Below are 15,000 nucleotides of genomic sequence, written 5' to 3' on the forward strand. Positions count from 1 at the left end.
GTATTATCATCATCATCATCACCATTATTATTATTATAGCTGCGAGAAATGCTTTTAGCGTGACTATTTATGGAAACCAGATCTCGTCATATTTTGTTTCTTTCCCTCTATTCATCAATGCTCTCGTTCTGCGTGACCTTTGACCTGTAAATGCTCATATGTGTTTCTGTAACTGAATCTGAGCTCAATGCAGCATTCATTGTGTCTTCACATCTCTTTCCGCTTATTTGCACATGTTAATCAGCCCATCTGTTAACTAACGGTGTCAATTAACAAACGGATTTATTAACGCGCAAAACAAGCGGAAAAAGATTGTTTATTTCTTCTTTAACGGTTTGTTTTATTGGTGACACTTTACAACGAGGTTCAGTAGTTAACATGAGCTAAGAATGAACAACACTTCTACAGCATTTATTAATCTTTGTTAATATTAATTTCAACATTTACTTATTCATTATTAAAAATCAAACTTGTTAACATTAGTTAATGCGCTGTGAACTAACATGAACTGCTGGATTTTTATTAACCAACATTAACAAAGATTAATAAACACAGTAACGAATGTAATGCTCATGGTTAGTTGATGTTAGTCAATACATTACCTTATTGTAAAGTGTTATTCATATTCCTCTCTTTCTGTCTGCGTTCTCCATAAGCAACAGCTGATGTTTTGCTGTGGGTAAAAGCATCTGGTAAATGCATAAATGCAGTGTATTATGTAAAAATGTTTCGTCCACTGATCTCTCGTCTCTGTGCGAGATGAGGTGTGTTTTCTGACCGCTTCTCTCGTCTTCTGAGGACTTTTTTAGTAAGATTATGCTTAAGATTATGTTAATTTAAAAAAAATGTGTATAATATTACTTTGTTTGCTTGGTTTTATTGTATTTATATGATATTTGTATTTTTGTAATTGATTTTTTGGCTCTGTGTGTGTTCTCAGTGATGGATGCCATGGCCGTGAGCACGTCAGCGGCGGGTCCCGATGAGTTCGACCGCAACGCGCCGCGCATCTGTGGAGTGTGTGGAGACAAAGCCTCCGGTTTCCACTTCAACGCCATGACCTGCGAGGGCTGCAAGGGCTTCTTCAGGTAAACCTCCATCATTGCCACCAGATCAGGGACGAACTGGGGTTTGCATGTCTGTGGTGGATAATGCTGCCAGTGGATTTAACCAAAATGTCATTTTCTAACAAAATAAAGTAATTTTACTCAGTTTATTAATGTTTTTACTACACATTTATGCAGTTTTTGTAGGATTTATTAAATGTTTTTTTACATAAATATATAAAAAATATATATATTTTTTTAAATGCGGCTTCTTCAGGTCTCGTCCGTTACCATCAGATCATGGACAAACTGGGAATTATCATGATCATTTCTGTGGTGAATAATGCTGCTGTTATCTAATGGATTTAACCCTTGTGTTTTACACTCAGGCTGTTTAGGGTAACTTTGTAACAAAATATATATATATTTTTTTTAACAAATGTAATTTTACTCTGTTTATTAATGTTTTTACTACACATTTGTGCAGTTTTCGAGGGATTTTTTTTTTTTTTTAAGGTGAGACACGGCAGGCAAAAACACTGAGATTTTTGGATATTTTTGTCTTCAATAACGTCTTCTTTCAGACTTGTGGTGAAAAAAAGTCTGAAATACACATTTAGGTCTTCACACCACTGGAAAGCTCTCTCTCTCCTGTACAATGCTGTCAGATCCAAATATGGTCATTTCCTTTTCATCAGCAGCCAATCGTGAAAGTAAAAGGGCTAAATGCGCAATCTCATTGGCTGATGATAAATCTTTAAAGCCCGTTTTCTCAAAATGACTTTTCTCTCTGAAATCTCCACTTCAGTCGCACCGATACACACCAAACTCTCCAGTCTTGTACCTAATTATATTATGAAGACATTTACTGAGGGATTTGTAAATATATTATTCCTAGCCTGATTTATATAACATTTTATTCCAAAAAACATGGCGAAAATCATTTTTTTAAGGCTATTGACAGTATATTCTGATTTACAGGATAACAAAAGTAGATATCCATAAATCCCTCTGTAATTTTTCCCCATCTAATATGTGAACACAATGAAAAAAATATTTTTAACCTGGCTTTATCCAATACTCAGATTTCGTTTTTTTAAATATATGCAAATTAGCACATATTTAATTAGATATTGCCTAATTTGCATATTTAAACATTAAATTACCGAAAACTTGTAATACATTTTTTTCTCATCTTAATGTAGGTAATCAACTGGGAAAGTTTCATGGTGATATCTGCTAGTTAAACATTTTACCCTATTCACCTGTAGTGTCTCGCCGTAACTTATATAAATAATTTGAAAAAGTTTTTATAAGAAAATTTTTTCAAGGGCTTCTTCAGGTAAACGTCTCGTCCGTTACCACCAGATCATGGGAAAACTGGGATTTACATTTCTGTGGTTAATAATGTCCGATCTACACGTGCATTTTAAAGGTGCAGTGTGTAATATTTAGGAGGATCTGTTGACAGAAATGCAATATCACATACATAACTGTTTTCAGTGTATAAAGACCTTACTTAATGAACCGTTATGTTTTTATTTCCTTAGAATGAGTGTTTTCTCTCTACACACACCGCGGGTCCGCTTACATCGACATGTTTCTACGGTGGCCCTGAGCGGACAAACACGTTTCGTCACTATGTTGTTCTTCATGAAAAGAAAGCGAATAAAACACTGACACAATGATGACCAAGTTACAATAATATTCACAATAACATAATTTTACTGATTAATGAAGTAAACCTAATTTCTTAATCTTTGTAAAGAAACCTCATTGCTTAACTGGCTACTTTCTGCTGTCTCAGACGATGACATCACTTCCTGTCGGCCACCTTAACTTCTATTCGTTGCAGTTCACAATCTCACCACTAGATGCTGCTTACAATCACACACTGCACCTTTAAGGTGTTTGAAGGCCAAAAAAAAGGATAACAGTAGATTCTTAAACATGAGAATCAGTTTCAATGAGTGATCCACACTACACAATGGAAATACAGAATGTTTATGATTATTGTTGACAAAACACAATCACATATTTGAAATGGGAATGGCCTTAAATGAGAAGTTTTAAGGGTTATTTTGCATAGATGTTACATTTGAATCAAACACCAATGCAATCCTTCTGAGCAATTAGTATGAGCATCAAAGATCAGTTTCAGAAACTTGTTTCTTTCCTAAATTAATCAATGTTTTTGGACTAATCTGTTCTTTAAATGGTTCAATTGGTCACTCATAAGGAGTCACTTGTCGCCACCTACTGGCTTAATGATGCAAGTTATGCAAACACAGACAAGCGGAGTGATACAAATAGTGAAAAATCCCAGTTCTGATACTAGTGAAATATTCAAACACAGTTGAGGTATACTAATATATATATATATATTTATACAATAATAATGGCAATGGTGGGAACGGCCCTGGATTTAACCCTTGTGCGCGGTTCGACCCCAGGCAACAAAATGTCATTTTCTGACAAAATAAAAAAACATTTTTTTAAAACAAATGTAATTTTACTCAGTTTATTAATGTTTTTAGGCACCAGTTTTTCAGGTTTTTATATATTAAAAAACAGCTTTTTTTCAAGGGCTTCTTCAGGTAAACGTCTCGTCCGTTACCATCAGATCATGGACCAACTGTGGTGAATAATGCTGCTATTCATGTTTAGCTTATTTAATGGATTTAATTATTTTAATTAGTGCTGGGCAACGATTAATCGCATCCAAAATAAAGGTTTGTGTTTACATAATATATGTGTGTGCACTGTGTGTAATTATTTTGTATAATAGGGGTGTAACAATACATCATGTCACAATATAGCGCAATACAAAAATGCAACAATATGTATCGTGGATAGTTCACCCAAAATAAAAATTTCTGTGTGAGAAAAAATTCAAGTTTTCATAGTTTTAGTGTCAATTAAACTCCATGTGTAATGTTGAATATAATGTATAATAATGCAATGAGGGAATATTTGTGGGTTCTGAAATCTGATGTTGCCAGTAAAAAGTGTCCTACATTTATTTTAAATATATCTAGTCAGAGATTAAGCATATTCGTCTATAATAATTCAGTATTTTCAGGTTCAGAATCATGAATATTGTTATTCTGGCATCTCTATTGTCCTGTGCTTTGGGTTTCAGCTCCAAGTCCAAGAATATTCATTCCCACACACAGTGTAATATCACATTTAGCACTTTAATCAACATTTTTTGTTAATCTTTTATCATAAGTCTTGGAGTATCGCAATAATATCGTATCGTGAGTTCAGTATCGTGATATGTATGGAATCGTGACAGTACACACACATATATTACATAAACACAAACTTTTATTTTGGATGTGATTCATCGTTGCCCAGCACTAATATTAATATGTTCCTTGAGGTTCACTTAAAGTGACTATTATTTTCAACCCTCTGTCTGCAATTATCCGTTTTTAAGGCGTGGCTCCTTTAAGGCTTGTCAGTAATTATGATTGGCTGACGGCATTGCTTAGGAAACCACATCAACGGCCACTCGCTATCGCATGCGAGTAAGTGTTATTAAAACATTATCCATATAAAACTGTCATTTACAGATGAAGAGTTATGAAATATTGCAGATCAAATACAGTCTCTGCTTCATCTGTCAACAGAAGTTTCTTTGCCAAGTCTTCTTTACAGTGTTCACATATTTCATTAAATTGCTGTTAAAAAAAACAAACATTTTTTTTTTAAATAAGAAATGCTTTTATTCATCAAGGATGCATTAATTTGATCAAAAGTGACTGTAAAGACGTTTAAAATGTTATAAAAGATTTCAGTTTTCAATTAAATTCTGTTCTATTCAGCAAAGAAACCTGACAAACAATATGAACCGTTTTCAATAATTAATAATTTAATGAATTCTTCCAAACCTTTGAACAGTACAGTAGTGTATAATATTCCACGTTGCATTTATTTAAGCTGAAATCTTCATAAAAACATAAACGCATGATTGACTTCTGCTTTCTGTGAGGACAGTGCAATGACTGGTGTTATTGTGAACCGGTGTCGTTTTCATCCGGTAAATCCTCTCAAAGGTCAGTGGTTCGGGCTCCTGGTTCTGGAGAACCTTCTGTCTGCAGCTCATTACACATTTGCTTTTTATGACCATGCTGAAAAATATCTGCTTATGTAACCTAATGGGCCGACTGTTTAAAGCTTGTTTCATCTGCAGTTACTGGAAGAGAACGGCGCGCCTCGATATAGTCGCTGACTGAGATGGAATAAAATGTCGCGACGGGAACACGCCTCACACGGGATGTTGCTGCTTGTTCTCGTTCATTTTAAGGCTGACTGTTACTGTACTTTTTCACTCACCGGCCAATTTGGCTACTAAATTAAGTTACCAACCATTCAGAACTTCATACATTCAGTTTTTATTCAAACAAAACCCTGTCGTCCAGCATCTCCTCTTCCTCTTTCATCCTCATCACCAATAATGTGTTTTAGGTGGACAGATCGATACAGCAACATGTAGGATGTTGGAAAATAAGTCTTTTCTGTTCACCAAATGCTTTTTAATCTTCGCTATTGCTTCAATGCAAATGAACAAGCGCGCCGTTATTTGTTGTGTAGTGACGTGTGTGTTCAAGTAAGCAGATATGAGCGGATTCTGCACAATACACTGTATTTAATATATCATGATGACTCACGAGTATTTGCGCTAAATATGCACAGATTTGTCTTACACTCGAACTTCCCCAGCAAACTGAGTAAACGTGGTAACACACCAAATTGGCTCGTGATTCGACAGCGTTTCCCCCCACAGGTGATTTTAGCACGCATTTGGTGGGTTGGTGAGTGTTAATTTTAAACCCTGCCTATATATCTGTGCTATGATTGGCTGACCTCTTTATTCTAGCGTATTTCACCATTATGTCCATCAAGTTACCAGTCATATGTAGAGCCCTATGAAAACACTGACGGAATCACAGAATCCAATCAAATTTTTTTATTTACAGTAAAACGCGGAATGTTATTCATTCAATCGTCACATCTGCTGTTGACAGCTAGTAGCTGGAATCTTATCACATCGCATCTGGTTAAGACATGCTGTAAAATGGACTCCAGAATAATTCAAATGGGGGAAAGAAACTGAATCCAGAAACATTTTGGAGAGAAAAAAAACTGAATTTTGGGGAAAAATAAAAATAGATAGACAAAGGGTTGTACATATGTTAATGAGCTCATGGTCATTCATTATTCATAATAAAATTGAGGAAAAATCCTGTTTTCCGTCATGCATCCACTTAAATATCCACTCTGTGTTCTAGATCAGTGTGGGAAGCACGTTGAGGATGAAAGGATCTTCAGGTGTCTGTCAGATGGCACGTTCTCTCTTTGAAGCACGTTTGTTTCTGTGATTTACTGATTTAGATGTTTTTGGAGTGACCTATGCTTTGAATACTGGAGCAGATCCTCATTTTCCTCAGTTTTGGTCATGGGTTTGATTCCTGGTGAACACATGAACCTTATGTGCTTTGTAAAGCATCTGTCAAATGCATTAATGTAAAGCTATTTATTAGGGATGCTCCGATCGATCGGAATCTGCTGATAATCATATTCGATGGCTCGATTGGAAGTCACTTAATTTGGCCGATCTCACGAACTGATCGCAATTTACCACAGCTACCGTCGGATCATCCGGCTGGAATGAGAGGTAGAGTTGCGTGTCATCAGCGTAGTAGTGATAGAAAAAGCCATGTTTCTGAATGACAGATCCTAGTGATGACATGTAGATGGAGAAGAGAAGCGGTCCCAGCACTGAGCCCTGAGGCACTCCAGTAGCTAGATGATAACAGTGATGGGATAAACCATGTTTCTGAATGACAGATCCTAGTGTTGACATGTAGATGGAGAAGAGAAGTGGTCCCAGCACTGAGCCCTGAGGCACTCCAGTAGCTAGATGATAACAGTGATGGGATAAACCATGTTTCTGAATGACAGATCCTAGTGTTGACATGTAGATGGAGAAGAGAAGCGGTCCCAGCACTGAGCCCTGAGGCACTCCAGTAGCTAGATGATAACAGTGATGGGATAAACCATGTTTCTGAATGACAGATCTAGTGATGACATGTAGATGGAGAAGAGAAGTGGTCCCAGCACTGAGCCCTGAGGCACTCCAGTAGCTAGATGTTGGGTTTTGGACACCTCACCCCTCCACGACACCCTGAAGGACCGCTGTTAGGGTTGATGGAGGAGGGTTGAGAAGAGAGGAGAAGGTTTTGAAAAGCATGCGAGAGTCAGAAGAATTGTTAATTTTGTTGTGATAGTAAGTCATTTTAGCAGTAGAGATATTAGCAGAGAAGGAAGAGAGGAGGGATTGATATAGACCAAGGTCAGTAGGATATTTCAATTTGCGGAGAACATCAGATAACCAGGGGGAAGAGGGTGTGGCGCGGGCTGGCCTGGAGGAAAGGGGGCAGAAGTTGTCCAAGCAAGATGTTAAAGTGGAGAAAAGAGTTTTGGTTGCACTGTTAGTATCTAGTGTTGAGAGCTGATCAGGTGGAGGAAGTGTGGATGAGACCAGAGAGGATAGGCGAGAGTGAGCGTAGGTTTCGCCGAAAGGTGACCTGTGGAGGAGTGTGTGTTGTGTCCTGATCCAGGTTGATGTTGAGAGTGAGGAGGAAGTGATCTGAGGTGTGCAGTGGAGTGACCAGTGTATGGTCAGTGGAGCAGTAGCGCGTGTAAATGAGGTCTAATGGTTACCTGATTTGTGAGTAGCCGCAGTAGATACTCGTTTGAGGTCGAATGAGGCAAGCAGAGTGTGGAAATCAGCAGCCTGAGGTTTTTCTTGGTGGATGTTGACGTCTCCAAGAACTACGAGAGTACCACCATCCTCCGGGAAGGATGAGAGTGGCACATCAAGCTCCTCCAAGAAACTGCCAAGTTGACCTGGTGGATGATTGACAACTACAAAATGGATTTTAATAGGCCTAGTGAGGGTAATTGAATGCGATTACTTTGGCTCCTTCTCCATTTTCTCTCTACATGCTACCTCTGGGCGCAGTTCTAAGGAAACATGGTGTATCATTTAATTTTTACGTGGACGACACCCAGATTTATATTCCAATCAAGAGAAACGACCCTGTAGCGATAAATTCTCTTCTGCTATGCTTAAAAGAGGTTAAAGCATGGCTAGCCCAAAATTTCCTCTTTCTAAATGAAGACAAGACTGAGGTCATTGTTTTCGGCCCAAATTAAAATTCTCAGTGTGTGAGCCTTGATTTAGAGAGTCTTATCGGCTTTTAAATCCCCAGGAGTGCGGAATTTAGATGTTCTTGTTGACCAGCCTTTAAAATTTGACAAACACATTTCATCCATAATCAGTTCCAGTTTCTACCAACTTCCTCTACTGTCTAAAATCAAAGGCTTTCTCACTCCGAAAACTCTGGAAATGCATTTATAATTCCTTTTATAAATGCCTTATATTGCGGTATATCAAGTTCTCAAATTGCTCGTCTTCAGTTAGTCCAAAATTCTGCGGCAAGACTTATTCATAAGTGTCGCAAATATGACCACATCTCTCTGATTCTCAAATCTCTACACTGGCTGCCAGTTCGAGAGAGAAAAGAATTTTAAAATTCTACTTTTTGTTTTTAAATCTCTGCATAACTTAGCTCCTGCCTATCTCTCTGAACTCTGAACTGATGCCACATTCTGCTTTTTAACTTCGTGAAACATAGGTAAACCATAGTAAATCACACATCTTTCATTTAGAGCAGGTTGTCTCGATTCAAACAAACCCACACACAACATAACATGATGCGTAGATCTGGAGAAAATCCTCACGGAGTGACATTGACGTGATGCTTCGCTAAAGCAATGGGACTCGCAGGATCGGTTTTCCTACGTGATTTGAAAGTTACACCAATGGAAACTGGATCTCTGGTTTTGTGGATAAAGGGACGATGTGTAGAGACCAAGCGGCGACTTTCCCGTCTCTCTCTTGAAGCCAACACGGAAGTGACTTAAACTGCAGTTCATCGACTGGCCACTAGAGAAACTGCAGAAGAGAGCCAATCCCATAGATCCCAATGTAAAAATGCCCAACTTTACAGCAGAAATAAACATGTTTACAGCCTGGTACAAAAAGTGGTTTTGGTCTATATAGCTAATCTTGCCCTTCATGACGACTTTGACGGGGGTGAATGTTTTTAGAACTCATCCGTTTAAATTATATTAAGCTTTAAAGTTGTGCATAATTAAGGGCGTGGCCACTTGAGTGACAGGTGGATTTCCGCTGATGTCACTACTAGCCGTTTGTCTGCTGTCTGTAAGCGTCACGTCACCTCAGCTAATCCGCCTCACTGCATATATCCGGGAGTGACGCGCGGCCAAGATGGCGACGGCCGGCTCCGCCCACTTTGGGCTTTAGAAACGCTCTTCAGAAACACTACGGGTGACGTCACGCACACTACGCCCATATTTTTTTACAGTCTATGGTAGAGACCAATCAGACACTGTTTTACAGCTAGAACACGCTTGGATTGGACAGATCGCTCAGATTGACAGGTCTGGATTTACCAGCGCTGGAAGATCATCACTCATCAGCCCAGGATCTTGTTACTTGTTCTATGTAACTATAAATATTTTATGATTTGTGGTGTTTACACATGTAAGAAGTTCTTTTCAATTGCTTTGAGATATCAGCACTACATTTGGCCCCGGAAGCAGTTCACATGATTATTGTGAACGAGCCCAAACTGGATTTTATGACTTGTCATGTATGCTTTATAATAGTAGTCATGTCAGGCATGAATAACAAAATAAATTACAGCGATGTGACATAAGAACCTCCAAACATGATCAACATCCTTTTCCTTTACAAAAAAACAAGATATCATCAAGTACATGGTCTCATTTGATAGAAAACTCTAACATTTAAAATGTTAGAGTTATAAGTACACCGCTTGAAATCACGTGAACTCATTAGAAATGCCTTCAGGGTGTGAGGGGTTAACAGAGAGCTTATTTAAGGCTTGATCAACTGTATAAAAATCCTGATTGGAGCATATTCAGTGTTTATGATTAAAAAATTAGTTTTGGCCAGTGACGTATTAACGGCCAGCATTTATAATAATCCGCCAGTTTCTCTGTCACCGTCAAAACCGGTCTGGCTCTTTTTCTCTGATCAGATGGTTTGTTTATGTTTGTTTACAGATGATAGAGGTGTGTGTGTGTGTTGTGTGATTGCTTTTATTTAGGAAAGGGGTGTGTGCACTGTACATATGTATATTTCTTGTGTAAATTTGAACTTGAACTTTTACGGTGGCACGTACTTATTTATTTATGTACATTTATTAGAGGATCAACCCCATGAGATGAAACATCTCGTTTTCATGGGGGTCCTCAGGATCATGTCCAAACAACAAAAAACAGCAAAACAACAGAGTAGATACAATCAAATAAGACAAAAAAGTCATAACAATAATAAAATAATAATACAACAACAACAAAAAAAAAAAACAAAAAAAACAAAACAAAAAAACAAACAAATAAACACACGCACTCACACACTTTCACACGCACCACACGGACACACACGCCCGCCCGCACTCACACACACACAAGCTCTCACTATCCCCACCCATCACAGATAGACATTCATATACTGAATAAAAACATACATAACATGACAATATCAATGCTAAATCTGAAATGCTAGAAACATAGACAAATATTCTGAAGATGTGTTAACAAAGCAGTTCGGAACATAGGAAAAGAAGTAAGCGAACGAATGGATGCAGGAAGGCTGTTCCAGTCACGAGGGGCTCTAAAACAGAAAGCATATTTCCCAATTTCTCTCTTAACTCTAGGGACAGTAAAGAAGATCTGTTCGTTGTGACGAAGGCTATAATGTGAACTGTAAGGCACTAAATATTGTGATAAATAATATGGATATTGAAAGTAAATACATTTAAAAATGAGCTGAAGCCAATGATATTGTCTTCTGGCTGAGGGTGCAAGCCAGGACAGCTGTTCATACATCACACAATGATGTGTCCTATAGGGGCAGCGTAGAACAAAACGGCACAGGCTGTTGTATACCACATCAAGAGAGTGTAGACAAGAGGCAGTAGTGTTGGCATATATAATATCTGCATAGTCCAGAATAGGTAGCAACAACTGAGAGACTATCCTTTTCCTAACCTGAAAATTAAAGCAATCTATTGAATGATATAATGTTTTAAGACGAAAACTAAGTTTGTTGTTCAGCGCGTGTACATGAGCTTTGAATGAAAGATCAGTTTCTAGCCAAACACCGAGATATTTAAATTTTTCGGTTGGTTGTAAAGGAGAAGAATCAAGAAAATGCAAATTAAGATTATTTCTATCTTTCTTCTGAAAAAGCATACAGTATGATTTTGATTTATTCAGCAGGAGTTTATTAAATGACAGCCACTGCTGTACAGAATCAAAGTCATGTTGTAAAGTATAATTTATGTCGGGAATATTTGGTTTGGAGCAATATATAATTGTATCATCTGCATAAAGATGAATGTCACATTCTGAACAACATTGTGGCAAGTCATTAATAAAAATGGAAAATAACAAAGGCCCAAGTGAAGAACCTTGGGGAATGCCTTTATCTACACCTGTAAAATTCGACTGACTGCCCCCGAAGGACACACACTGGCGGCGATGATGAAAATAAGAGTTAAACCACAGAAGAGATGAACGGGAAAGACCAAATGAATATAATTTATCCAAGAGCAGATAATGATCAACTAAATCAAATGCTTTTGTAAGATCTAGGAAAATGGCACCAGTACACATATTATTGTCGAAACTAGAAAAAATATCATTAGTAAATTTCAAAAGAGCAGTGGTAGTGGAGAAATATTTCCTGAAACCTGACTGGCATTGGGATAGTAAATTGTTATGAGAGATATAGTTAGATAATTGATTGAAGATTATTTTCTCAAAAATTTTCACAATACTGTTAATTATTGAGATAGGTCTATAATTGTTCAAATTTTGGGTGTCCCCTCCTTTATGCAATGGAGTGACTTTAGTACACTTCCATGCCAGAGGTACTTCATATGTTAGAAGTGACAAATTAAAAAGCTCAGCCAATGGAGAGGATAGGACATGAGAAGAAAATTTGATAAACTTACCCTCAATGCCGTCAGGACCAGGTACACTGCTAGAGGATAGCTTGCTAATGGCCAACTGGACATCAGCTGAGCTAACCTGTCGGAATGTGAAAGAACTATCGCAGGGCTGAGAATTAACAGACAGCTCTGGGTGAAAGAGCAATGACTGTACCTGCGGTGTTTGGGAGAAATGCGAACTAAATGCGTTGGAGATCACTGCTGGATCATTAACAGTTTCATTATTAATTGTCATATTACTCGAGGTACTATTAGATTTACCAAGTAAGGTATTCATTTTTTTCCAAAAATGTTTAGGATTACTGAAGTCATTTGACAAACTATTTCTGTAGAAATTGGCTTTAGCATTTCTTGTTTGAGTAGTGCATGTGTTTCGCAGCTGTTTGTATTCCTCCCAATCACTAGAAAGTTTTGTATTTTTGTGTTTCTTCCACACCCTATCCCTCTGCTTAAACAGACTGATAAGATCCCCGTTTACCCAAGGTAAATGATGACCTTTAACCTTAATAGTTGTCCATGGGGCATGCTTATCAATAACTTGCACAAATTCTGTATAAAAGAAATTCCAGGCAGCTTCCGCATCAGGAATTAGGCTAAGTCTATTCCAATTTATCCTTCTCACATCATTTATAAATAAATCCCTGTTAAATAATTTCATGTCACGGATCCTAATATATTTCGGAGAAAGATGGGGAGTTGAAATTTTCCAAATGCAATATATGATAGAGTGGTCGCTAAAACAATCCGAGAGAACACCAGATTTTATTATTCTGTTGGGGTGTGTGACTAGTATCCAGTCAAGAAGAGATTTACAACTTGGACCGATTCTTGTTGGCTCTTCAATAATTTGTGTAAAATTTGAACCATTAAACATGTTACGTTCCGTGAGAGCACAAGGATCAGTCCAGTTTAAATTGAAGTCCCCCAACAGAACAATTTCTGATGAGTCACCAAATGATGAAACAGTGGCTAGAATGTTTCGAACAGACTCAAGCTTGGGAGATGTTGGTGGGCGATATATGTTGCCAATTATTAAATGTTTATTTGCATGAAGAGTAAGCTTAACAAAGATACCTTCAAAAAGCTCAGGTTTCACTTTAGGGGTAATTAATTGTGATTTCAAATTTGATGAAATGTAAGTGGCTACCCCACCTCCCCTAGATCCTCTATCAAACCTATATATAATGTAGTTATCAAGTTTAACATTGGAATCTGCTGTATTTTCATTTAGCCAGGTTTCAGACAAAGTTATAATATTGGGATTATTATAAGCAAGCCATGCCCTTAGTTGATCAATTTTAGGAACTAAACTACGAATGTTTAGATGTATTACGTGAAGACCTTTACCCATTGATTACATTTTGAAAAGTAAAACAAACTGGACATGTCTGAATTACAATAATGGTAGTGAATATGGTTAGGTGAATATGAGAGCAAACCAACATGCAAACCACACGCACACACACACACATGCATACGCGCGCGCACACACACACACACACACACACACACACACACACACACACAAAATATAAGATCGTGCATTGAAACAAAGAAAAAATGTCAACAAATCAAATAACTGTCCTTTGCTCGCTCCCCTGAAAATAACACTACTGAGCTTCAACAATCATATTACTTTATTATATTTTGCTAGAAAAAAAAAAAAAAAGAGATCCCCAACAAAATTTCACGAATTAAATCTCAGTGTGATGGAACAACAAAACTGCATACTATTACCAACTAAAAATTGGCAAGCCTCCAAGCCGTAAAAAGGAAAATCAAAGTCAGGTCACAACTGTAGACGACTACCTTGAATGGAATGACGTCAAGCGCTGAACAGCGCATCATACCGTACATACGGAAGTAAACAATACTAGCATGACAACAGTCATGGCAAAAGTGAAGTCTCATCTTCCGAATTGAGTGAGACAAAGGAGTCAATAAACGTAGACGCCTCACTTGGTTCAGTAAACAGGTTTTGGTTAATTCCTCTTGTCAACTTGATGGTAGCTGGATATAACAGGAAAGCTTGAAATCCCAAAGTGCGAGCCCTGTTCATTATAGGGAAGCACGGACGTCTGCGCCGAGCGGTAGCATCGCTATAGTCTGCAGTAAAGCGAATTGCATGGCCGTCTACTGTCACCGGTGACTTCCTTGCAAATCCTAAGATCCGATCTCTGTCACTGAAACGAAGACAGTTCAGGATCATGGTCCGCGGAGGAGCAGGAGCCTTGCGCGGGGGACCAACACGATGTGCTCGCGTGAGCTCCGGCGGGCTGCTTTCCAGTTCAGGGAACCATTTGAGAAAACTACGCACAATGTAAGCCAAGGCCTGATCTTCTTCCACTCCTTCTTTCAAGTTTATAATTCGGAGATTGTTCCTCCTACTCCGATCTTCCATCGAAGCTAGTTTCTGTTGAAGTTTCACCATGGTGTCATTATGTTCAGTAGAAGCTTCCTCTACTCGCTTCATTCGTGTTTGTAGAGAAGTTGTAATCTTGCGTTGGGAATCCAAGTCTTTGGAATGTTGATCAAGTGTTATTTTGATAGAATCCAGCTGATATTCCAAACGTTCAAAGCGATCACTGGCCTTTTTGTCGGCTTCAGCAAAAAACTTTTGCAGAGTTTCTTCCAGAGATGCAATAGACAGTCCGCCGCTCGAGGTAGTGTCAGTGATTTCAGCCTGTAAATTCACCGATTCTTTTGCGTTTACCCTTTTCCCAGGCATGATCAAAATCAAAATCAAAAATTCGAAAAAATCATAAATCAGGTTCTGCAGTTGGATCTTAATTTGCTGTTTTAACGATTTAAAC

The 15,000-nt window shown here is 38.0% G+C and overlaps 1 protein-coding gene across 3 annotated transcripts in view; it reads left to right on the forward strand.

Annotated features, from left to right (window-relative positions):
* The window catches only part of vdra (vitamin D receptor a), a 101,635-nt gene that overhangs the window by 61,140 nt on the left and 25,495 nt on the right, over window positions 1–15,000 (forward strand). For 2 of the 3 annotated variants that reach the window (XM_079848316.1, XM_079848317.1), the window contains one exon: window positions 941–1,088. In XM_079848316.1, the coding sequence (XP_079704442.1) occupies window positions 943–1,088 (146 nt within the window). In that variant the 5' untranslated portion in view covers window positions 941–942. Of the gene's footprint in view, window positions 1–940; window positions 1,089–3,634; window positions 3,644–15,000 lie in introns of those variants that run through there. The other variant, XM_079848318.1, reaches the window with a different exon arrangement.

Source organism: Squalius cephalus (genome assembly GCF_949319135.1).
Source record: "Squalius cephalus genome assembly, chromosome: 18".
NCBI classification, from domain to species: Eukaryota; Metazoa; Chordata; class Actinopteri; order Cypriniformes; family Leuciscidae; genus Squalius; species Squalius cephalus.